Source organism: Castor canadensis, chromosome 6 (genome assembly GCF_047511655.1).
Source record: "Castor canadensis chromosome 6, mCasCan1.hap1v2, whole genome shotgun sequence".
NCBI classification, from domain to species: domain Eukaryota; kingdom Metazoa; phylum Chordata; class Mammalia; order Rodentia; family Castoridae; genus Castor; species Castor canadensis.
The window spans coordinates 47,555,127-47,581,257 of record NC_133391.1 but is presented as its reverse complement, the minus strand read 5'-3'; the positions used below and the strand labels follow the sequence as shown (position 1 = coordinate 47,581,257).

The following is a 26,131-nucleotide window of genomic DNA, read 5'->3' as shown; positions in this document are numbered from 1 at the left end:
TACTGCTGAAGCAGGTTTTCTTAATGTTAGACCTGCATTTTCATTTCCACATTTTATCTTGGTGTTACCAGGGCAACCCAAATAATTTCTTTTTCTCTTTGAAGTTGATGCCCTTCAGGCTGTTATACCTCACGCTGACTCATATTGTTCTTACAGTTTTTTTCTACTTTAATTCCTGCAGCTACTTTTCTTACACAGATGTTTTCTGCTTTTCTTTTAATCACCAAAGCTGGTGCACTGTTGGTGTAGTGGTAAAGTATTTGCAGAGATTATAAATCCCATTGATAACTAGAAAAGAGCTATGGACCTTTTCACCAGAAAAAGAATGCCAGCTTAAGAAATTATGGAGGGAAATGTTGAACATTTAGAAACTCATTCAAGTATCTCTTATTAAAATCTATTTGGGTCTTAGCTTTTGGATAGCGGGTTGCAAGAGTTTGTATGACAAAGACTTTTTCAAAAATCTATCTGAAACTATTGCACTTATAAACTTAGATTGTGAAAGTTAAAACACCTGTTTTATTTCCACTTTCATTTCTTCATCCCAAGGCACTCTTGAGCTTGGTGTTATATCCTGTCCTCTCCATAGACCACTTGGCGATCTACCTGTGGGAGTGAAATGGCTGCTGGTACATCCTTCCCAGCGCTCACTTGGCTCACACAAACCCTTTGGCTTTGAATTGTGTAAAGAGCTGAGGAGCAAAGAGAAGGGATAATATTTTCTTTAAAATCTTCCCACATATAGGTCTATTTTAATTTCTTATTTATTTTTGATACCCAATGCTGGGCAATTAATTGGTTAAAAAAATTGAAAGAGAATGAGAGGAAGCTAGTGAGAAGGGAGAAGGGAAAGGAAAGAGAGGGCATATCAAAGGAAGGGAAAACAAAAAAGAGGAAAGTAAAACAGCAAAGTGAAAGAACCTGGAGGGCACCAAGTTGAGTGAAATCAGCCAGGCACAGAAAGACAAATGCTACATGTTCTTTCATTCGTGGAATCTAAGAAGGTTGATCTCAGAAGAAGAGAGTAGAATAGTGGTGGCAAGAGACAAGGAAGGGGAGAGAGGAAAGGAGAAAGTTAGGCAGCTGGTACCAAAATGCAGTTTGATAGGAAGAACTGGTTTTTGCCATTAAGGTAATTATAGTCTATACTATATATGATATATCTCAAAATAACTAGAGAAGAAAAGAGGTTCCCAACACATAGAATGATAAAGCATACAGCTGAGTGGTAGAGTATTCATTTAACATGCCCAAGACCCTGGGTTCCATCCCCAGCACTGCAGAAATAAAAGAAAACAGTCAGAAATGGTAACAGCTTACGGATGTAAAAATGCTAATTACCCTGATTTGATCATTATACATTGTGTCTATGTATAGAATTATCATACTCTACTCAATAAACATGTGCCAGTTAAAAGTTTTTAAAGCATACCACAGGAGACCATCTTCTGACCAAAGAACTGATCTGTATGTAGCTCAGGAGTTGGTCCCTGGATGGCTTGTGAGTGAGGTGACTGAAACTCACTCGGGCAGGCTGCCCCAAGTTTGGACAGATGCAGGGGAGAAGAGCAATCTGAACCTCATTGTTCCTCTGTGTTCAGGAAGCCACTAAGTAGCCCTCTCATTGCTAAGACCTGGCCCACTGAGGCTACAGCAGTGCTTGCTGCTTGGAATGCGAATTTTGTGTACTGGGTGCCAAACATAGGCTGCTGAGTCACTGCTTTAGGGCATTTTTACACAGAAATCATTTTCACCCTGAATTAGAGTTGAGGCAACTGGCGCTGGGATAGATCCAGTATAGATCATGGTCAGTTCACATGATCTAGAAAGCAGTTTGCCTCATTTAACAGCCAGATACACAGGGACACTGCTAAGTTCCACATTCTTCTACTGAAAGGTTGCATTGGCTAGATTCTCACACAGCCCTTAGAAAAAGACTTTTGGTAAAGGAGTCTTGATGACATTTTGCCCATGTAGTCTAAGAGCATGTAACTTAGGGCATCTGGACCAGCTCAGTTCTAACTTTCTGTCTCTAGAGATAGAAAATGTCAAATATATTTTATTTAGAATAAACAGAAGCTAAACATTTATGCTGAATAATGGAAGACAGCATAAAACATCTGAAAAGGGGTAAGAAAGCCAGAACATTGCAGACCTTGTCTGAAATGTTCCCCTGAACTTGGCCCCCAACTTTAACTTGACTCTCCATTCTGACTTTTTCTTGATATTATCGTGCAAGTGTCACTTCCTCAGCCACAGTGTCTCAGCTACCTGTGTGTTGCTGGAGCAACCTAACCTTCCACTTCACTGTGTTTGTCACAACTGCGATTAAGTGTGTGTGCGAAGTTATTCACTACCTGCCTTTCCACCACAGTGCAGGGCTCATAAAGAGGGAGGCTGTGTCTCTCTACTGCTCTATCCACATTACTGAGCTCAATACCTTGCACATAAAAGCTATTCTAGTACTTGTAGAAAGAATGACTAAAGCTGCCATGCACTGTCATAGAGATGTTAGGGATAAAAGCTTTTCAAAGACAATGCGTCTTTCCTTGAGAACCCTGGCACTCAGGAGTGACTGCCTCCATGGATAATCTGTACTTTTCAGCCTCCAGCAAGGGAGAGACCAAGGTTGAATCAGATCCTAGTTCTTTCTCCACACAATTTTCTCACATACTCCCTTGTTTCCCACAAGAATCCCAGAGATGACCCTGCTTGTATCCAAGGGCATAGAATAGAAATAAAACAACCAATCTTTCTACCAATCTCTAGTTTTCAGTGGAGTGGATATTTTTATTTATTATTTTACAATAAATTATTATCATTATAGAAATTAATATTATAGATAATAATATATATTATTATATTATAGTCGTTATAGAAAATAATAGAAATTATTTTATGTCTGTGTAACCATTTTTAGGTCGCTAAAACATTGATCTGTATTAAGTTTTTAAGATGGGTTGTCTGAACAGAGGAACGGAACAAATAAAAACAAACAACCCCACAGTTATTCCATCAGCTCTTGGCTCTCAGCCTGTTTTCTACCACCCAAAAGATCATACACTAAATTCCTCTTCAGAACTTCCAAAGATAACATATCTTTGAGGTGTTTGACTTTTAAAAGTAAATTTTTCCTTGCTCCATCCCTACTTTTTTCCTACTAAATCTTTAGGTTTTAATTGAATTCCAGTGATCTTTCTGTGCCATTTTTCATTTTTTGGTATTCTCAATTAATATTTTAAGCCTCTCAATTTAACAACTCTTTGAGCTAGTTTTGTTAAGCACCCCCCATCCACCTTTTCATCCTACTGATGAAGTTCTGAAACCAACTTTAGATGTCAGCACGTAAGTTGATATATTGCTTGACTTCTGTATCCTGTTTCCTAGGTCTTACAACAATTTTTAAAAATACTTTTGGCAACACTGTAGATATTTTGAGATGGTTTTCTCGGGAAGGCCCCATCTAGCCCCTAGCCAATTTTCTTAATAATAATAGCCACTGCAAGTAAACCATTTCAAAATACTACATACTTTATCTATAAAGATGGCACTGCTTTGGGTCTTAATCCAAGTTAGCTGATGGGTTTAAATTTTTTCATCTGTCTTTCTGCTCACAAAGGATTCAAACAAATAAATCCAAGATCTTAACACTTGGAATGTTCTTGAAATTTTATTTCAGTTAATTATTCATTATTTATTCAGTGGCATCTATTATGTGCCAAACACTGTGAGGTGTTAGGTAAAAAGGTGGTGAATAAAACAGAAATTATTCCTGCCTTCATGGCGCTTTTAGTCTGGGAGTAAACCAGCATGAATCTACAAACACCCATGAATGGGAAATTAAGTCGGTGGCAGAGTCATCAAGGGTGTCCATCCTGCTGTGAGAGCCTGAAATGCTGGATTCGAGGGTGCTGGAGCTTTGTCCCACAGTGTGCATGGGAGTTTGCAAAGCAAGGAGGACTGAAGGAATATTCCAGATGTAGGCTTAACACAACAAGGTCCTGCCACTATTTTTTATACCTTTTTTTTTTAGGGACTTTTCAGGATCCATGAAGATCATTTGGCCTTTACTATCCTGTAACACATTATCACCTAGTTTTACTATTTCTTTTTTTAGAAGAAGAGGGAATAGTTAATTGTTTTATCTTTTGAAATTGAAGAAAGTATTCATCTTCAGAAACAGATCAATTTTAACTAAAAGACTTACTTTTTTCGTATCAGTCTTTGGCACAGTCTAAATGTGAGAAGCCAGAAGCCTTTGGCTGTATCTGTCTAGAGCTTTCATCTAAAGAAATCATTGATGCCCTCCCCCAGTTGCTAGAATGTGAGGCTCTTCACATTGAATGTCTTCACGTTGGATTTTATTTGCTTCACTATGAGAAAATATAACTTGAAAAGGTGAATTTATATAATGTCTAACTTGGAAAAGCTGACCATTAAATCAGTATGTTAAATTTAGAGGCAAACCTAACAATTAATTATCCTGTAGGGACAAAGCCTTACATTAACTATCAATGCGATGGGCAAAAACCTAACATTCCAGTTTTCATGCACTCATGTCAATTTACATATTCTGACAATAAAGTTTTGCAGTTGCTCCTCTCGTCCTGCATAGCTAGAGGACCTGAACTCTTCCTTCATGGATCTCACTGAGCTCTTCCTTCATGGATCTCACTGAGCACGTCCAATACGAAAGACAAATCAAGAGCTGGTATGAGCTTAGAGCAGCCTTCTTGAGCGTCCCCGGAGAACATTTAGCAGTTAGTGTTTCTCTGCTATCATCACACCTTCCGTGGTCCCTGATCATAGAAAGGAAATTTTTAACTGGCAGATGCTTAAACGACTAGTTTTTTAAAAGAGCAAGGTAAAAGTGATCAGCCTATAAATCTGTTAGTCTTTCAGTCTCTCAGTTTAAACACCAGTCTCTTTTTTTTTTCACATTTTTATTAGCATGTATTAGTTGTACAGGTTGATTCATTTTGACATTAGCATATGTGATTACAGTGTAATCACATTAGGTTTGCCCCCTTCATCATTCTTCCTCATTCTCCCTACCCTTTCTTAGATAAACATTCCTGATTAATGTTACTTTGTTTTTAACATAACTGGAATTTTTTATTTTATCTCTATTAAAAAATGGGAAATTTAGGGGGATGAAAGTTGCTTTATATCTTCCTTTTCTCACTGGTGAGGACCACTCAAGCATCTATGTTTGTGAAAAGGATCTGAAAAGCAAGCCAAACTTCCTGGCACAACAGAAGCAACAACTTTCCCCTATAGGATCATTAAGATTTCAACAATTTCTTGAGCTTTTTTAGAGCCCAAAGCAAAGAATAGGAAACAAAATGTGACCCCTGCCTTTTCAGATTACTCTAAACACTAGAAGTTGGGAAATAAACAACAAACCAGTTTTAATGTTCTCCAGGGCAGGATCTTCCTTTCTCCTCCCATGGTGGTCCAGGTAGCTTGGCCAGCTGGGTTTTCTAGCCTGCACTATATGGTCCAGTGTGACTACTGCTTACAACTGTTTGTGCCTTTGCTGATGGAGGAACAAGCCTGGCTTGGAGATAAACCTCAGTCCTTTTATAGTCACTGAAGGAGGAGACAAATAATCTTCAAAACAATTGTTGCAGATTGATACGGTAAACTGAAACATTGTCTAAACCACAGCCAAAGATGAGGGAAAACACTGGCCTTTTCAATGGTTTAGACTGCTGTTGTGCAGGGTGTGTACACATTCACCTCCTGAAATACTATTCTTGGTTTCAGGGAGATAGAAAATAATGGAATAAGAAACCCAGTGGGATGCAGAGAGCTGAGCCATGTCTTAGAGACTGTGGGATCTCAGAATAATAGAGATGAGGAAAGGAATGACATTTTGTGATAATCTTTTAAGGTCAAGTTTTAAAGGCTATTCAGGAAGGATTTCTGAATTTAAATGTATTTTAAATGTGTAGAATAGGCATTAAATTATCAGTGTCATATAAATATAGCTGAAGCTATTTGACAAAAATCTCAAAGAAATTAAGCCTTTTAAGACTTCAGCAAGATTTAGAAATGCAAAATTCCAAACCCTATATTGTTAATAAGTCATTTATGTTTACATCTGTTTTCTGTCACTTGTTCCTAAATAACTCAATGTTCAGATGAGGGAGTGACAAATTTGTTCATTTCCTTGGGTGCAAGCTGAGACGTAAGAAAGTATTATTGATCAACACATCCTCTTTAGCACGAGTGACAGAACATTGTGCATTAAAATTTCAGTGATCCTTAACTTTGAAATTATAAATAATTCCTGACCCCTTTCTTCATCTCAAGCATTCCTTTTAGCAGTAGATGTTTTCTGAATAATCATTATTTACAATATGGGGCCATGTGGCAATAGTCACTGTTATTTATTGCAATATCAAGCTTTTTAAAAGAGACTAAAAACATAATAAAAGAGGTTGGTCTTTACAACAAAATGCATAATTGAGTATGTGTATCTCTGTGTGTGTATGCTTAGGGCTATTTCAATTTAGCAAATATTAGGGCTTCAGTAGGTCCTCTACTAAGCCATTGTACTATTTTCTTGGAGATTCGGAGATAACTTCTTTAAGTAACAATTGACACAGGAAACAATAATCAGTACCATTTACTGAGAAGAGCAGTTTGAATTCACGTTTTCTTAGGAATTGTGTTAGTGAGTACTCTACCCTGAGCATATCTGTGGGCAAGGGCAAGTACCTTGTCTGTTTTGTCTTCTTCTCTTCCCTCTTCATCTAGCAGTGCCTAACATAACTCACTTTCACAGTTAACTTATGGCAAGCATATTAGTGAATGAAAGTGAATCATGCTTGTGGGGGGGGAACTGCTTTTGATCAGAACATGAGACAAATTTTTAGTGAATTGAAAGGCCAATGACCATAAAAGATAACTGAAGGCTATCACGAAAAACAAAGGCCTTGAGATGTATGCCTCCAGTACACACGCATGAAAGGATGGTTCTTTAGTGTGCGAAGGGAATAATGAGAAAAAGGAAAGATCTCATTGTTGGTTAAGAGAACTAGAATTGCTAGGTAGAACTAATTTTTGCTCCCCATCACCACCATCCATAGAAAAACAAAGTAAACTCAATTTGAAGACTTTCCAAATAATGTAATTGGGCCATTAACTGAACATAGGACATCATGGAAGTATCCAAAAAGAGGATAAGACAGAAACTTGCAATCTGCTGGGTTACAAGTTCAGCTTGTCCTTTAAGATTTTTTTTTGTCAAAGTGCTTTCATTGGGCCTGGGATGCAGGTCAGAGGTAGAGCACTTGCAACATGCTCTCATTTTATGACACCATAAGGGCAATATAATTTAAGAATAAATTAAATGCACTCATAATATTGTTTTATTTTTATGGACAAATATAGGACATGAAAAGATTTTTGTGTACAGGAGACATTCTGTTTCAACTATTTGTTTCTCAGTACATTTTAGGTTCTTTAAGTTCTAATACATATCATGTGGTTTTTAAAGAGCTCCAGAGAGGACAGAAACATTTGGGTAGAAATCCTTGTTCACACTAGCTGTGCTCCTTGGTTGAGTCACCTAATCTTACTTAGTTCACATTTCTCATCCATAAAATAAGGGTATGGACTAGATGATTTCTTTTGTTCCTTTCAGGTTTTAAGATTTTGTAATATGTTATGGTTTATAATTGATATCTCTACACAACCATGTAATTATATACCTCTTTTGTGGATTCTTCTAGAAATGTTTTGTCATGTGTACCACAACTATGCAGTAAAATACAATCCAGAGTTATGCTTTCCCAAGGGAGAAATATGAAATTTTTATGTAATTGGGAAAATGGGGCTTTTTTCTTCCTGCTTTTTATTTTCATTCTCACAGTGCTAGAGAAAAGAGGATTATTTTATAACTGATGTGTTGAGCATATCCTGATGACTTATTTTGATTTGTGGCGCCTTTAGGTTCAACTGGAAAGAGCCCATAAGTGTAAAACCATGGTATTTCTCTCTTCTTTCTCTTTTGCACTTCTCCATATTGGCCTCGGCTATGCTAATGTCCTGGCCCTACAGCGAGGAACCTTCTTCCCATGACATCACTCAGATAAACACTTTGATTTTGCAATTATTTCTAAAACTGAAAGCAATTGCACCCCTGTTCTTCAATAATTATAAATATTCACTAATTTACTCATCAAATGTTGTCTGCTATATGCCCAGCATTATTTTTTAGGTATTTGTGATACATTGATGAACAAATAGAATTGAGAAGATAAACCCTGGCTTTGTAATACATTCTTGTGGAAGCAGAGGGTTGTTACATTAATAAATTTAATAAATAAGTTTCTTTGACTGAATGTGGATGTAAGAAACAGAGAGGAGCCAAGGATAACTCTGATTTTTGGCCTTGGCAACTGGACAGGTAGAATTACTGTTTACTGAAGTAGGAAGACTATAGTGGAGCAGGGCTTTGCTGTGGTGATGGACAGTCAGGAGTGGGACAGGAGCAGGTTTTAGACATACTGAGTTGGATGTGTCTTGTGAATATCTGAGGGGAAATGTCAAGTAGGTAGCTGAATTTGCAAGTCTGAATGGAGATAAGAGTTTGTGAAGTGTTCAGTATGGGTGGTATTGAAAGCATTGAGACCAGATACCATCACCTGGAAAGTGAAGGAGTTAGGGAAAAGAAGAGAACCGAAGACTAAACACTGAGACACTGAGGGGAAGTAGAAAGAAAACCACGTCTGCAATGTCCTAAAAGCCAAGTGAGGAGGAACAGTCATATTATGTCAGATGCTGATAGATCAAGTAAGATGACAAACGAGAACCAATTATTGGATTTAGCAACATACATGAGTAATGTTTGTGAATTTCTTTCCTGTTGAATTTCATGTACTCAGGAATCATCATCTTTTTTTCATTCTAGTAAGGGGCCACTCACTGGATTACTGATAAACCTGTCATCATTTGGAATTGACCCTTGTTTCTTTAAAGGACATATGTCTGTGCTACCTAAAGGTGATACTATTGAAGCACCCAGAAAAATGTGCAATACAGTAAATGTTAGCTGTACCCACATGTACCACATGACAGCTATACTAGAACAATGTTGAAGTAGAGTTAAGTCATGGTTTAGTAAATAGAATAGATTACATTCAGAGTAATCAATTCTAGGCAAGAAAACGTTAAAATTAACCTGGAGACAGTTCTGTTGTGGTGGGGACGTTGTTTTAGGAAAAGCCATATAAATAAAGGAAATAAGAAAACTATGTTTGCACCTAACACTACCAATCTTCTTTACCAAAGGATTGAATGATATTTTAGTTGGATGAAATATTTTAAAGACATTAATATGGTTTCTTGTAATGAGATTTTTTTTCTGGTACTGAGAATCAAACCCATGTGCTAAAAAGCACATGGCTATACCACTAAGTGATACTCCCAGACTGTAATTTATATTTTCAATGCATATAACTTTCTGCAAAAAGTTATAGAAGCAGAGATATAATGCAATGTAAAAGCTTGCATTCTAAAAATTATTATATCAGAATCTCTTGAAATGCCTTATTTCCAAAGACAATACTAATTATATAAAGTCTTTTGTAATAAGTTGGATATTAGAGTCAAAAGAAGTATAAAAATAATTATTAACATTTCTAAAATAAAAAAAATTGTTTAGGTAAGATGATGTTGACCCAGAAGTTTCTTCAGAATGTGTCTGTTCATTTGCAATGATAACTCTTGACATTGTCATGAATAACTAGGAAAGGAAAACTGAAATGGAAGAGAAACCAAGTGCAGTTATGACTGCAATATGTGCTGAAAGTTGTGAAAGAAGAATACAAAGAAAAAAATTTTAGTTAGACAAGTAAGAGATCCATTCACCCTTGTATAAGTTGGGAGATTTTTTTCTCCTTTTATTTTATCGTTTTTACATTTACTTATGTGTGTATTCATTGTTTGTGCTACCCCCCAACCCCCTCTTCCAGGCAGAACCTGTTCCACCCTCTTCTCTGATTTTGTTGAATAGAAAACATAAGAGATAATAAGAAAGACATAATATCGTTTTTGCTAGTTTGGGATAAAGATAGCTATGCAGAGAGATTCCTAGCGTTGCTTCTATGCACTGCATATTGCAACCCACACTGGTTCAGTTCTACCCGACCTCTTCATGACTTCCTGGTCCCCTTCCCATAGTGGCCTCTGGCAGTTTGAGATTACTATATTCACTCCTCTATAGGGAGCACATCAACCACATTCAAGTTTTAGGTTTCCTTTCCTTATTTCTAAGTTGGGAGATTTTTTAATCAACTCCTTCCCACTCCCTTTTCTGAACCAAAAAAATTCAGGATTAATGCTGTGTTTAATATGGAGCTCTGTGACACAGTAAAACAATTAAGTCTGTGTATGTATTATACTTCTACATATATATATTTATATGTATTGTATATGTACACACATGTCCATGCTTGACCCAAAAAAAGTTCAAGTACAATCTGTAGGGGTTGAGTTATAGCACTAAAAAGCTGCATCATCTTGACCAGATCTGTCTCTAACAAATCTTCTAATCCATCTCAATTAGGCTGTACCAATATTAAGAAGCAGTAGGTAATACTTAGGTTGCTTAGTTTCTGGATTTCCTATATTAAAAGTATGATGCCACTGGTGGAGTGGCTCAAGCGGTAGAGCACCTGCCTAGCAGGTGCAAGGCCCTGAGTTCAAACCCCAGTACCACCACAAAAAAAAAAAAAAGACTGTTTATTAACACTATCTTAGTAAGAAACAAAAACTAAAAGCATGATGCCTGGGAGGCAGCTTAGCCAAGGACTCTGGGATACTCACCTGTTCTGAGTACCCAGGCCCTTGCTCTTTCAAGAAAAGCCAAAGAGAAAGAAAGGAACAGTGACCCTCTGCCTTAGTGGCTTTCAAAGTATGATCCAAGGAACACTGATAATCCAGACCTTTTTAAGGGGCCCCACAAAGTCAAATTTTCTAATGATAAGATGTCTTTTCCCTTTTTCATCAATGTTGCAAAATCAGTGATGGGTAGGTAAGGTGCCTTGCATGAATCAAGGCAGACTGTGCTAAAGGGATCGGGTACACAGTTTTTTTTTTAAAGCCAGGGTCACTTAGTGTCCCTGGGAAGCAGTAAAAGTTATTATTTTAATAACTCTCAGCCTTCTCTAGATGGTATATTAGCACACTGTGTAATGAATTGGGCAAAACACACAGAGCACTTCTGCCGCATTCTGAAGTACCACAGCATCTCAAGGGAAAGCCCTGTGTGATGTCTGAGATGAAAGTTGTATTAGCTGTTTATCACACTATTTCTATTGAATAAAACAACTGATTATTCAAACATGGGTATGTAGTATGTTTGTTCTCCCATTGAATGAAGTGAGCCTGAGACTTCAAGGAGAACAACAAATATTTGTTGACAGTGATAAAATTCTAATTTTCAAGTGATAATTAGGATTTTGGAGAACATGTATCAACCACCATGAGTGTGACAGTTTCTAGTACTTAGCAGTTTTTTTTTTCTGATAATAGTGGTGGTTAATAAATGTGATTTAAATATTTTATAATGAAAACTATCAACATTTGAGAGATTACATAAACATGATCTACTGTTTTCCAAATTATCAATGCACGATTTTGCAAACTCATACTCATTCAAAGTGCAAGTCAGAGTAGATGGAGCACCAGTGGTAGAGCACCAGACCCAGCAATGGGGGGAAAAAAAAGATGCAAGACCAGCTATTGGGTTTTAACAAAGAGTTTGGAAATACATTTTCCAGATTCTGTGTTGCAGCTAACCTAGTCAAGTTTTGGTGTAGTCTCAAAAATGAATATCCACAATGACATGGAAAAAGCTATTAAGATACTCCTTGCATCTACCCACAGATCTTTGTTTGGTTGTGTCTGACTTGTGTATTTTAATCCAAATATGTCCCAGTATATCAAATGCAGAAGCAGATCTGTATTTCCAGTTATCTTCTATATTTAGCTAATATTAAAGAGATTTTTTAATGTAAAATAATGCCATTATTCTCACGATTTTTGTGTTTGGGAAGGTACAGTTATTTTCATAATAATGCATGTTAACACATAATGAATTTATTTTTAATGAATGAATGAATGTTTTTAAATTTCTTGTTTTTAATTTCTGACAAGGTGATTATTTATGGGCATAATTGACACGAACACTTCCAGGTTCTCCTCATTCTGTTTGAGAGCATAAAAGAGTCCTGAGACCAGGAAGTTTTCTTCCCTAAACTGTCCCCTGCTTAAATGAATAGAGCCCATTCCCTCCAAGGTGTAAAGGAACTGATCATGAAAGAGACAGCCATCAAATCTGCCAAAGAACAGTAATTATCACTGTCACTGCAGCCAGTTAGGGTCAGCCCTCATCTGAGTTGAATGAGCATCTGAATTCATTCGTGCATCACTCAGCACAGTTGTTCAGGACATGTTGCTTTCCAGGTACTATGGTAAGTGATGAGGATGCAAACTAGGATCGGACAGTAGCTCTGGAAGCACACCTTAGAAGTTAAGATGAGTTAAATTTTTGGCCTGTGACTCAACTCAAATAATTGATAGAACATGTTTGGGACAGTGAGATTATCATAGTTCATTGAGAAAAAGAGGCCATAAAGTGTCAGAAAAATCAAAGTGTGACAAGTCTGATTTAGTTTTGGCTTTTTGGGGGGGAGAGGGGCTTGGCAGTACTGGAGTTTGAACTTAGAACCTTGAGCTTGCTTGACATGTGCTCTACCACTTGAGCTACACCTCCAGCCCTTTTTTTTTTTGCTTTAGTTATTTTTTGGATAGGGGCTTATGTTTTTACCCTGGGCCAGCCTCAGACTATGATCTTCCTACCAATGCCTCCTTTGTAGCTAGGGTCACAAGCCCCTGCCACCACACGGAGCTTATCGATTGAGATGGGGTCTCACTAATTTTTTTCCTGGGCTGGTCTTGAGCTTTGCCCCTCCCATATTTCCATCTCCTGTGTAGGTAGAATTACAGACATGAGCCACTGTGCCCAGCTCTGCTAGTTTGAAATTTTAATGACATAAGGACTATGCAACATATGTTTTAAGGACATACATATGACAGCATATAGACCCAACTCTAAAGAAGCTTGCAGCCTAGTGGTAACAGAATGAAGTTCAAGTTATATGTCAGTAAAATGAGGAAATCCCATCAAATGCTGCACAGATTCAGGTAGCTAGGTCTTAGTGGGGCTGAAATTTTCAACATTATTAAAGAACAAATCCAAGGCCAGTTGTGGTGACTCACACCTGTAATCCTTGCTGCTCAGGATTCAGAACCTCAGTTCAAAGCAAGTCTGAGCAAAAAGTCCTGAGACTCCATCTCAACCAATAAAAACTGAGCATGGTGGCACCTATCTGTCATCAAAGCTATGCAGGAAGCATAAATAGGAGGGTCATGGTCAAAGATGACCCAGACATAAACACAAGACCTTATTCAACAAATAACTGAAGCAAAAAAGTCTGGGAGCGTGGCTCAAGTGGTAGAGTGCCTGCCTAGCAAGCACAAAGCTTTGATCTCAAACCTGAGTATGGCCAAAAATAAAGTACTCAAAAGGAAAGCAAATTATTGTTTAAGAAAAAGTCATAAAACATCAAGAAAGAATAAATAACATTATATTTTCCCAACATGATAACCACCAATGAATTCAAAAGAGAAGCTTTGCTTTTATCTGGAGTATTTATTGTATAGTCCTTAACTCAGTGTTAGGAAAGGAAAAACCATGAAACACACAAGATTTGGGAGATAAAGCAGCAAATATAGCCTTTCCTCTGCCTCTTTAATTAGGACTGAGTAACAAAGACAAATGAAAGGAGCTAGGTTACTGGATCTGAAGATGGCAAAGGGAGAGAGATTTTCTCTTGGCCCTTGTATTCCTTGCCATAAAATAAGATTATTTCTCCTCACAATAACAGGATGATTAACCAGAAGTCCTGGGTCACAAAGGCAGTGAGAATGAGAAGGGACAGACGAGCCCTGTTTCCCTGTTTTCAGCACCCCATGTGCGTCCTGTTCATTTAGATAGAGATAGGACTTTGGAGTTAGTTTGGCTTCACTGTAACAAACACCTGAGACAAATCAGTTTTAAGAGAGGAAAAGATATTTTGGTTCTGTTTTGGAGATTTCACTTCATGGTCTGTTGGCCCATTGCTGAGAGCCTGTGGGAAGCCAGCACATCAAGGCAGGAGCATGAAACAGAGGAGACCTGTTTACCTCATGGCGGCTGGGAAATAGAGGGGAAAGGGCTGGGGTCCCAGGATCCCCTTCAAGCGCACGCCCCAGTGACCTAACTTCCACTAGGCCCTACATCTTAAACGTTCCACCACCTCCCAACAGTGCCACAGGCTGGGGACCAAGCCTGTCATAACACAGGGGCCTTTGGGATACATTTATTCAAACCATGGCAAGTTTCCAGGGCCAACTGATGTATCAGAGGAGAAAAGCAGGGTAAGTTTGAGTTTCACAGTGACATAAGAGAAGCATAAGGAGCAAAGAAAAGAAATCAAGACAAAAGCACAGAGACTAAAAAGGAGGAGAGAAAATGGGGTCCTCCCCAACCCACGTCACCATCAATAAGATCTCACCTCTTAAAAGGCAAAGACCATGTGGCAACCTTGCTTTTCTTCTCCTTTGGAGCAAGCAAAATGTATTATAAACAGGGCCTAGAAAAGCCCTAACACAAATGAGTGCTGAGATGACACTGAAGAATAGTTTCAAGCAATAACCCAAGAAAGTCAGATACACAGTAAAATAATTTTGAAGGATGGGCTCTGTTCTTATTGGCATCTTCATGTTGTATTGGAGGAAGCAAGCGCCCAAGAGGTAATCGGGATCTGGCCATGGTCTCTCCGTGCCAGGAAGAGCACAAAGAGAGGCTGGTGGTTGGATAGTAATTAGTGCAGGCACCTGCCTTGTCATGCGGGTCTCCTTATTTCCCCCACTGGTGGCTGTCATTGACTCGTTGGGACACTGGTGTGTCTGGACTCCTGCAGATCCCTACTCCTGACGGGTCACAGCAGCATTTCAAGTGTTGTTTTCAAACGCTGGCAACTGCCCCATGGTAGAGCTTGCAGATAAATTAACCCTCTTTTCTCTTCCCAGAAACATGATTCCAGTGACGGAATTCCGGCAGTTTTCTGAGCAGCAGCCTGCCTTCCGGGTGCTGAAACCATGGTGGGATGTGTTCACAGATTACCTCTCGGTGGCCATGCTGATGATAGGTGTCTTTGGATGTACGTTACAGGTAGGTGCCTGGCCCACAGCAGGATGGGATCTAGAGCGGAACACAAGGTCAATGAAACCTCTCAAATGAGCGGAATGTGTGCGGGTGGGGATGTTCAGTGGTAGTAGAACCTTCCTAGGATGTGTTAGGGCCTGGGTTCAATCCCCAGCATCACAAATAAAGACAAAAAAGAGAGCTGGCTGTGCAATTTTTTCTTTTAATTGTGTTAAGTATTATCTGTTCCTTTTTATTTGTGTATGGCATCTGTAATCATGGCAGGGAGACTGAAACACTTATTTACTGAATTTTCCTAATAAGGTAAATATAGTACTTGTAAGACTTCAATGAGCCCAACTGCTCAAGTAATGCTTGCTATCTCTAACATCAAAGAGGTTTTCCTATCTTTGAAAGTTAGCTTCATAGCAAAGTATCAATAGTCATAATGTCATTTATGTTAGCAAAATTGGACTTTTTGTTTTTCTTCGCCTCTTACACTTAAGTCTGATAAGATATACTTATTTTATCCAATGTTTGGTTCTGAATTAAAATGGTACCCAATCAAAATATATTCTGTATAGATGCTATGTATCTACATATTGAGTCCAGATATATTTTACTGTATCTGTGTCAGGCACTACCAGTATGTAGTTCATTTCTAGGGGGGAGCTAAATACACTAGCAATCAGAATATGTTGTGTTACGTACCAAACAGGTGGTCCACAGATAGGAAGGGGGTGCAGAGGAGGGAACTCTGCTTTCTCTTACAAGAGAAAAGATAATAGTTGCATTAAAACTTGGAGAACCAGCTGAAGCTAGTCAGGAAGCAGGAGCTGGGATTGGAGTAAGTACAGGGGAGAGGGAAGAAAGCTTTAAGTCACAGATGTGAGAAAGAACACAGCATCAGGGGTGGTTCAACATATGAAAATCAATAAACGTAATAAACCACATTAACAGAAGCAAAGACAAAAACCACTTGATCATCTCAATAGATGCAGAAAAAGCCTTTGATAAGATCCAACACCATTTCATGATAAAAGCTCTAAGAAAACTAGGAATAGAAGGAAAGTACCTCAACATTATAAAAGCTATGTATGACAAACCTACAGCTAGCATTATACTTAATGGAGAAAAACTGAAACCATTCCCTCTAAAATCAGGAACCAGACAAGGATGCCAGAGAAGAAGGCATAAAAGGAATAAAAGAAGGCAAGAAGAAGGAATAAAAGGAATACAAATACGTAAAGAAACTGTCAAAATATCCTATTTGCAGACGACATGATCCTATACCTTAAAGACCCAAAAAACTCTACTCAGAAGCTTCTAGGCATCATCAATAGCTACAGCAAGGTAGCAGGTTATAAAATCAACATAGAAAAATCATTAGCATTTCTATACACTAACAATGAGCAAACGGAAAAAGAATGGATGAAAACAATTCCATTTGCAATAGCCTCAAAAAAAATCAAATATCTAGGTGTAAACCTAACAAAAGATGTAAATGACCTCTACAAGGAAAGCTATAAACTTCTGAAGAAAGAGATTGAGGAAGACTATAGAAAGTGAAGAGATCTCCCATGCTCATGGATTGGTAGAATCAACATAGTAAAAATGTCTATACTCCCAAAAGTAATCTACATATTTAATGCAATTCCCATCAAAATTCCAATGACATTCATTAAAGAGATTGAAAAACCTACCGTTAAATTTATATGGAAACACAAGAGGCCACGAATAGCCAGGGCAATACTCAGTCAAAAGAACAATGCAGGAGGTATCACAATACCTGACTTCAAACTATATTACAAAGCAATAACAATAAAAACAGCATGGTACTGGCACAAAAACAGACATGAAGACCAGTGGAACAGAATAGAGGACCCAGATATGAAGCCACACAACTATAACCAACTTGTCTTTGACAAAGGAGCTAAAAATATACGATGGAGAAATAGCAGCCTCTTCAACAAAAACTGCTGGAAAAACTGGTTAGCAGTCTGCAAAAAACTGAAACTAGATCCATGTATATCACCCTATACTAAGATTAACTCAAAATGGATCAAGGATCTTAATATCAGACCCCAAACTCTTAAGTTGATACAAGAAAGAGTAGGAAATACTCTGGAGTTAGTAGGTATAGGTAAGAACTTTCTCAATGAAACCCCAGCAGCACAGCAACTAAGAGATAGCATAGATAAATGGAACCTCATAAAACTAAAAAGCTTCTGTTCATCAAAAGAAATGGTCTCTAAACTGAAGAGAACACCCACAGAGTGGGAGAAAATACTTGCCAGCTACACATCAAAGGACTGATAACCAGAATATATAGGGAACTTAAAAAACTAAATTCTCCCAAAACTAATGAACCAATAAAGAAATGGACAAGTGAACTAAACAGAATGTTCTCAAAAGAAGAAATTCAAATGGGCAGAAAACACATGAAAAAAATGCTCACCATCTCTAGCAATAAAGGAAATGCGAATTAAAACCACACTAAGATTCCACCTCACCCCTGTTAGAATAGCCATCATTAGCAACACCACCAACAACAGGTGTTGGCGAGGATGCGGGGAAAAAGGAACCCTCTTACACTGTTGGTGGGAATGTAAACTAGTACAACCACTCTGGAAAAAAATTTGGAGGCTACTTAAAAAGCTAAACATTGATCTACCATTTGATCCAGCAATACCACTCTTGGGGATATACCCAAAAGACTGTGACACAGGTTACTCCAGAGGCACCTGCACACCCATGCTTATTGCAGCACTATTCACAATAGCCAAGTTATGGAAACAGCCAAGATGCCCCACCACTGACGAATGGATCAAGAAAATGTGGTATCTATACACAATGGAATTCTATGCAGCCATGAAGAAGAATGAAATGTTATCATTCGCCGGTAAATGGATGGAATTGGAGAACATCATTCTGAGTGAGGTTAGCCTGGCCCAAAAGACCAAAACTCGTATGTTCTCCCTCATATGCAGACATTAGATCAAGGGCAAACACAACAAGGGGATTGGACTTTGAGCACATGATAAAAGCAAGAGCACACAAGGGAGGTGTGAGGATCGGTAAGACACCTAAAAAATTAGCTAGCGTTTGTTGCCCTTAACGCAGAGAAACTAAAACAGATACCTTAAAAGCAACTGAGGCCAATAGGAAAAGGGGACCAGGAACTAGAGAAAAGGTTAGATCAAAAAGAATTAACCTAGAAGGTAACACACATGCACAGGAAATCAATGTGTCAGCTTCTAGTTCTGTTTCCCTGGAGACCTGATCAAGGCAGAATGTTAACTGTGTTACTAGGCAACATTCCTCATGGTATAAATGACCACTGAGTGATCAGCTGTGTCTGGGCTAAGAGAATGAGAAATACTTGATAGGAAGTTGTATCATGAGATTTCTGTGGTTTTGGTGACATTCATATCTAGACATGTTCCTTGACACATCAAAAGTGTCTACTGAGTTGCAAGAGATATTGGCTCCTTTAGGGCATGAGGCTTAACTCTAGATAGACCTTAGATCTGTCTAAGGTGGAGCTGTCTTCTTTGTCCCTGAGGTGATGGGGAAGAGATGCTGAGCAAGAGACCACCTGAGTATGGACCACTACCTGGACAGGTGGGAAGATGTTCCCACAGGGGGAAAGCCCAGGGCTCCAACTGTGACTGGCAAGCTATGACTACAGTCCTGTCTTTTTCTAAATGATTCTGGAACTACGTGAAGTTTATGACAGTCTTATAAGTCTTAACATTGAGGTGAACCTAGAAAGCCCCTGATGATGTTCCAAGCAAGCAGGAGTCTCCCTGGAATGTTAAAGAAGACAGAGGCTAGTGTGGTAGAGCAATGTGGGTGAGGAGAAGAGTAGTAGATGAAGCCGAGAGGTAGCAGGTGCCAGACCATGTAGGTACTGGAAGGTGGCTTTGATTTGAACAAGATAGGACATGATTGGAGGATTTTGAGCAGAGTTGTCATGATCTAATGTTGTAATAAGACCACTCTAGCTGTTGAGAATACAGTGTGGAGGGCAGGTATGATAGCGCACACTTGCAATACCAGAACTTGGGAGGGGGAAGCAAAAGGATCATGAAGTTCAGGCCAGCCTGGGCTGAGACCTTGTCTCACAAAACTAATGGCTAGACCACAAAGAAGAATGAAATTTTGTAATTTGCAGGTAAGTGGATGGGACTGGAGAACATCATCTTAAGTGAAGTTAGCCAGGTTTAGAAGTCCAAAAGCTGTATGTTCTTTCTCATATGTGGAATGTAGACCTAAAACAAATATAGCAATATTATCAAACACTGGTCACACTAAGGGGAGGTCACAAATGAGAGGGAGGGTAAAAGAAGGAAACTAAGGAGATGAATTTGGTTTATGTACTCTCTATACAAGAATAAATACAGAATTTTTAAACCGGCTGAAACTACCATAAGAAGGGACTAAGTTACAATTAAGAAAAATAGAAAAGCTAAACCAATTGGGGTTATAATACATATATACATGGAAATAGTACAAGGAAACTCCGTTTGTAGCTACCTTTATCTCAAACAAGCAAAAATGTCTTTTTTTTTTTCATTTTCTTTCTTTTTCTACAAAATCGGGAATAGGAGGGCAGAACAGGTCCTGCCCAAGCGGGGGTTAGTACCAGTGGAACGGGGACGTGGTGGGGATAGGGGATAGGAGGGTGAATACAGAACAAAAAATGTGTACACATGTATGTAAATGCAAAAATGATACCTCTTGAAACCATTCCAGGAATGGGGGGAGGGTAAAGAAGAGCCATGAAGGGGGTGAATTCCAGTATGATATATTTGATACATTGTAAGAGCTTCTATAAATGCCACATTGTACCCCCAAACAGCACAACAATAAAAAAAAAAAACTAAGGACTGAAGATGTAGGTCAGTGGTAGAGTGCTTACCTCACATTCATAAAGCCCTGGGTTCAATTCCCACTACTGCAAAAAAAATAAATACACACACACACACACACAGATATATATATATACACATTGCAGTGTAGGGGCAAGGAAGCTGAGCGATTTTGGGAAGCTAGTGCAGTAACCCAGACAAGATATCAAACAGATGACTTGCACTGGGGTGGAAGCCATAGTTGATATATTTTGAAGGATAACCTACCAAGGTTTCACTGAAAGACTGAATGTTAAACATTGAAGAAAAATAAAAAGACACATCAAAGATGACTCAAAGTTTTTAAGCCTGGGCAGCTGAAGAAGTTTGCTTTTGAGCATGTTATGTATGAGATCTATGTCAATCATTCAAGTTGAGATGCTAAGTGAGCAGGTGAATAGAAGATCCAAAGATTCAGGGTTAGTGCTGAATGCTCAGCCTCAGGAGGAAGGAGGGGAAAAGCCCAGGATCCAGATGGAAGAATCTCCCTTGATTGGGGCGGAAGGGAGAGAAGCACCTTCCACCAGCATAGGAATGACAGGTGAGGATGCATTTTATTTGAAAGGGGACAAAAAGGTGGGAGTTTATGCCATATGGTTTCTGGTTTCTCTGTGGTGTAGAAAGCAGCACATCTGCTGAGAGATTGGGAGGATGGAAGGGAGCAAGAAAGCGCAACAAGAAAGGCAGTGGAGTGGGAGCCTCGAGGGCAAAGATTTGGAATGGCCAGTTTAGGAAGGAGATGGAGCAGCGGGAAGACTATAAATCCTGCTCACTTTATGACTGTGCATGGCTCCCAGCAGTACTGCAGGATCCACATAGCAAGCCCAGGAAGCATTTCTGTTGTTTACATATTTCAGGGCAGGAGGAAGTACAGAAGAGAGAAAGGGCACAGAAAGTCAGTAAGAACTAGTAACTCGCTTGGAACCAAATGAATGAAAAACAAGAGGGTGTATCTACAAAACTGTATCAGTGAGCATCACTGAGTCGTGTCTGCAGTGAGTGCAGAAGATGGAGCATCCCTTCGGCATCCTTTCCTGTTCCACAGTCAGAATCATCATCCTTCAGTTCTGTCTCATGCTGCCTCATCTAGAAGCCCTAGGAGCATCACATAGACCACCCCTGGTCCTCCCACATCAGATAGGTTATCTAGCCTGGGCTCCTCATCTTTACAGCCTTTAAAAAGAAATCTGATGCCAGTCGTCTGGGTACAGACAGTGCAGTGTGATATACCAAGTTCTGAGAAGTGGGGGCTCAGAATTCGTATGGAGTGGGGATTCCATTCCAGTCAACACTCTTCCCCTGTGCCAGTGATGCATCAGGCACTGGGTGCTGGGTACACTGAACCAGAGACACAGTGCAGTTGGAGCCCTCCATGGCAATAGTCTAAGGACCAGAGAAATTCATAAGCAGTGCCTCCTAATGAATGAGCACCTCACTGGTGCCTTGAGAGCATTAAGTCTGAATTATCTCAGCCACTGGGTTAGGGACTTAAAGAGATAATTGAGTGAAGTCTCAAACAATATGTGTACAGAACCAAAGAAATATGTCAAAGGGGGAATGGGAGAAAAACTCAGAATAAACAAGATTTAGTATGATCAGTTCACAAAGCCCTCACTGTTCAGCTAGGAGACAGGCCCAGGTGCCACTGTAGGAGGTGGAGTCAGAAATATTAGGCATGCCGCCCTGAGCTGGAATCATCACATCCATAGTTCCAGTAACACTTCCACTGAGTAACAAGTAAGGAAACCTGTGTTAGGACATGTATACACTTTCTTTAATTCCCAGAACGAACCTGTGGAAGTAGATAAGTCCAGTTTTTCAGATGAGGATTAGAAAAATAGGAGTTTGAGTAACCTGCCCCAAAGCCAAGAGGGATGTAGCCAGGAATCAGGTCTCAGGCTGCATCTCCAGCCTGTGCCTTTCACACTTGTGCTCGCTGCTGCCAAATGCTATGGAACCATTACAGTTGTACAGATTGCACTCAAAAGTTTGGTCTGTGAAACACTATTAAAAACAAGTGCAAGATGACTGAAAGAGAAGACAGAAAGTAATAAAAAGTACCAATTTGATAAATTACAGATGAAGTTTTTTTAAAGGTTATGCATTATATGCCTGCTATAAAAAGAATAACTTCTATAGTAAGCATTAAGGAAACAAGAAATAACATGGTATAAGTTATTAAAGAAAGTAAAACCACCCAAGATCCGCACTGCAATTCAAAGCACTGTTCCTGAGGAAAGGAATTTAAGCTCTTATTTCAACTCTGCTGTACTAATCCTCTGAAATTGGCTAAGTGTCTGATAACTTTTCAAAACAAAGGGTTCTCTGTGAAGCTCAAATTCCTTTTCCATTTCCAGGGTGGTACTAAAATAGTTAAAATATGTTTTATATGCCTTGCTTTTCCCTTTGTAAAAGGAAAGTACACTCTTTCTCATCTTATCTGCAAAGCAAGTTAGTTCCTAGGTGTGAAACCATAACAAAGCAAAATCTAGGTAGAGTTGGAAGATCATTCCTTGATAATAAAATGGTAATCAAACAGCTTGAGTATTTTTAAAATTGCTTCTTCTGTGGCAGATAATAGTTGATTAGCTGTTTATTCCTAAAGGTATATATAAGTTTAATGCAACACAGTTTTGGAAACACTGGGGGAAAGAAAAGACTATTACCTGTTAAAGGGATGTTGATTGGTTCCTTCTTACCTCAATGTAGGAGGATTAGAATCAGCACTCTTTTCTTACTCATCTGACGAATATTTACTCATTTCTATGCAAGTAGCTATTTTCAGAGTGGCTATGGAATAAGAGCATGTGTAAAGAGCATTCTTTAGACTCCATCAATCCACATAAGAAACAAATATAAACTGTGTAAGCCAGGAGAATTCTAGGAGTGTTCATATCCTATTCCTGTTCAGTCATTCACCCTCAGGGACCCAGAGTGTAAACACCCAACTTTGTGCTGTAAACAACACTATTCAAAAAGTCAACACACTCCATAAAATAGACCAGATCCTGAAAGGTCAATGTGTTGCTTCCTGGAAAAATGAGATTGCTTTAGATCTCTGCCTGGTGATTCCAGGTTATCTTATTATGGTCAAATTCACAACAGCGCACAGGCAGGCTATTACAAATACAGAGTTAGCAGTGAAAAACCAGACACAAGAATTGAAGGATGCAAACCCCCGGAAGCCCTAAGGGACCTGCCTTGTGATTTACAGAGGAAAGACATTTCCTGCTTTCTGAATAGGGAGGGGACATGAGACAAGAGAATTATTTCAGTGACTTGAGACCACCTACAAAAAAATCTTGGTTGACTTAACCCAATCACCAGGGAGCAAACTGGCCAGCCAGGACACATTGTCAACGACTTTGGGACATCTGAGCTTATAAGTCAAAGTTGATCCCCACTTTGATTTTGAGATTCACTGAAGTTCATTTCTACTTCTCTGATTCAGAGAATGTCAGCCCCATGGCAAATGGCCTCCAGGTAAAAACGCTCACAGTTCAGTGGAAAATGCAGGCAGGAAAAATTTTAAATCCCAGAGTGGTTTCCCAGGAGTTCATTTTGTGACTATTATATGCCTTGAATTCATGCTCCTGCTCCCCTCCTGCGATCCTCTGCCCCATACTCTCTGGGATTTCTAGTCTACATTTTTCTCTTGCTAACTTTGAATTTATGGTGACATTAAGAATACCAATGAAATAGCAGATGGAACCAATTAGTAGACTTAAAATCAAGACTTCATCTAAGATATGTTTTATAAAGTTTCCATGTACTCATTGTATGTTATGGGGCTTTGAGGAATAGGAAACAAAGGTCATTACGGTGAAAATAATTCTGAAGAGCAGCCTTCTTCATGTCTGCAGGGACAGTAGAGAATGCTATGGAGGAAACACTTATTTCAAAATTTATTCTACACCTAGTAACAAAATATGCCTTAGGACCTCCTCGGTGTAGTGGTTTATTCAACCCAATACTTCTAATCTTCCCTAGGACTTTGCTTTTTGTCATCTATCACTCTGACAATTTAATGTGCAGCATATTCCTGCCCCAAGAATAATATATGAGTTGCCTTTCACCTCACTGTCTTGGGTTTAACAAAGGGCATGAATCTAAATCCTATTCTTAGATCATCTGATACCATCCAATGTCAGTCAGTGAATGGGGAACATTTCCTTTTATCTCATCGTTATGGATTGATATGATCTTTTTGGCTATTGATTGTTTAATAACACATCTTTTCCCTCAAATAACAAAGCACTGACAGAGTGCAGGGCTTTTTTTCTTTATGAAGCAAGGAGATTCACTGTTTATTTAGTCTCTGTTGTTGTTTCTGTGTGTAAATCATTCAAGACCTCTGTTTAACTTGGTCATCTGATGCTTCTCTCCCAAGCTCACTTGCCTCTTGTGTTCCAACCACCTCTCCCATGTCTATATTGAAACCAGTTTTCCATTCCCACTGAGTTGCCCTGACAATGTCTCCAGTTAGAGCCATGCTAGGGCTAGAGTTTCTCAGATTGGGAGTTTGTAAGGCCATACAGCCAACTTTGCCTTTGCCAGGCCACTGCCACCATCCCCACCATTGCCCAAAGTGAGCTAGTGAATTCCAGAGACTCTCAGGGAACCAGGATTCTAGATACCCCACCTGGATTGACCATGTGGGTGACAGGCACTTATCTCTGGGGTTCTTGGTTTCGCAGACTATATGGAAGTCCCATCTAGAGGTTGATGGCCAGTGACTCCCAGTCTTGCTCATGATGAGTTGGTAGGAATCAGATTGGGATTCCTTTGGGTTTGGGTTGTTTTCTGAGGCAGGGGGGAGTTCTAAGAAAAGGAAGAGGCAACCATGGCCCTTTTGTGGCTTTGTAGAATTTTGAGCAGTGTTTTAAGCCACAGGTCTTGGATCCAATAAGCAGTCTTAAAAATGTTTTTCCTAACTCCTTTTGCAGGTAACTAAATGCAGAAGAATAGGTTTCTCATTGTATTCAGAATAGTAAGTAGGTCCCTGAATATAGGAAATAGCAGTTGACATATTTTCTCAAAAACCAACCAAGAAACCCACCCCAATATTTGTAGATCAGCTTACAAAGGAAAAAGTGGACATGAATTCCATATACTTTTAGTTTTATTACCAAACTTGACGTTATAAAGAAACCTCAGTCGTGTAGACAGGATTTCTTTTCTTTTTTTTTTTCTTTTTTATTCCTCACAATCACATTTCCAGTGCCATTATCACCTTTAAGGTCTCAATGGAGGATTGTCTCAATGGAGTGCAGTGCAGTCATCCCAGTAATCCACAAGAGGACTACTTCCCTGACCACCCCCCAAATCCATCTTTCAGGGTAGGTGAGACATTTTCATTGTTCCTCTTCATGGGCTCAAGACCAAATCCCAGGCCAGCCCTTGCACCAAAAGCCTCATAGAGGGTTATCAGTGATAGAAATGTCTCAGGAAAGATGAGCCATTTCTTTGGGGATAAGTGTATTTACAGATGGAGGGGTTTGATTGCTGTGTGTGCACTCATCTGTGTGCATTTTCTTTTTCATAAAGACAGCCTAGGCTGCTGGGAACCATGTGGTCCTGAGTATTCTTAGAGATAAATTAGATGAGAGCTCCTCAAATCAGTGTCTGAGCAAACCGCCTCTAGGAATGAGCCCCATTTATCAAGCAGAGAGAAGAGTAACAGAAAAGGTAGATTAAAAAATATATATATATTTTAACCCCCCTAATGGAAAATAATGTTGATTCAATAATTCCCATTGGATATCTTATATGCTCTAATTTATTATTGTCTGTTCCTTTCATCTTTGCCCATTATACTCTTTTAAAAAGATGTTGAAATGTTGACTGCATTTTTTTAAAAATCTAGATAATGTATAAATCAGCTATGGAGAAATAAGTTTTAATTGTGTGGTTGTGTCTATCGTTAAATGCCTTTTTATTTTATTTTTTAAGA

The 26,131-nt window shown here is 39.0% G+C and overlaps 1 protein-coding gene across 3 annotated transcripts in view; it reads left to right on the top strand.

Annotated features, from left to right (window-relative positions):
• Nucleotides 1–26,131, top strand: part of Lrrc8c (leucine rich repeat containing 8 VRAC subunit C) — an 85,135-nt gene that overhangs the window by 31,422 nt on the left and 27,582 nt on the right. For 2 of the 3 annotated variants that reach the window (XM_074076541.1, XM_074076540.1), the window contains exon 3: nucleotides 15,151–15,292. In XM_074076541.1, the coding sequence (XP_073932642.1) occupies nucleotides 15,155–15,292 (138 nt within the window). In that variant the 5' untranslated portion in view covers nucleotides 15,151–15,154. Of the gene's footprint in view, nucleotides 1–15,150; nucleotides 15,293–19,991; nucleotides 25,518–26,131 lie in introns of those variants that run through there. The other variant, XM_074076542.1, reaches the window with a different exon arrangement.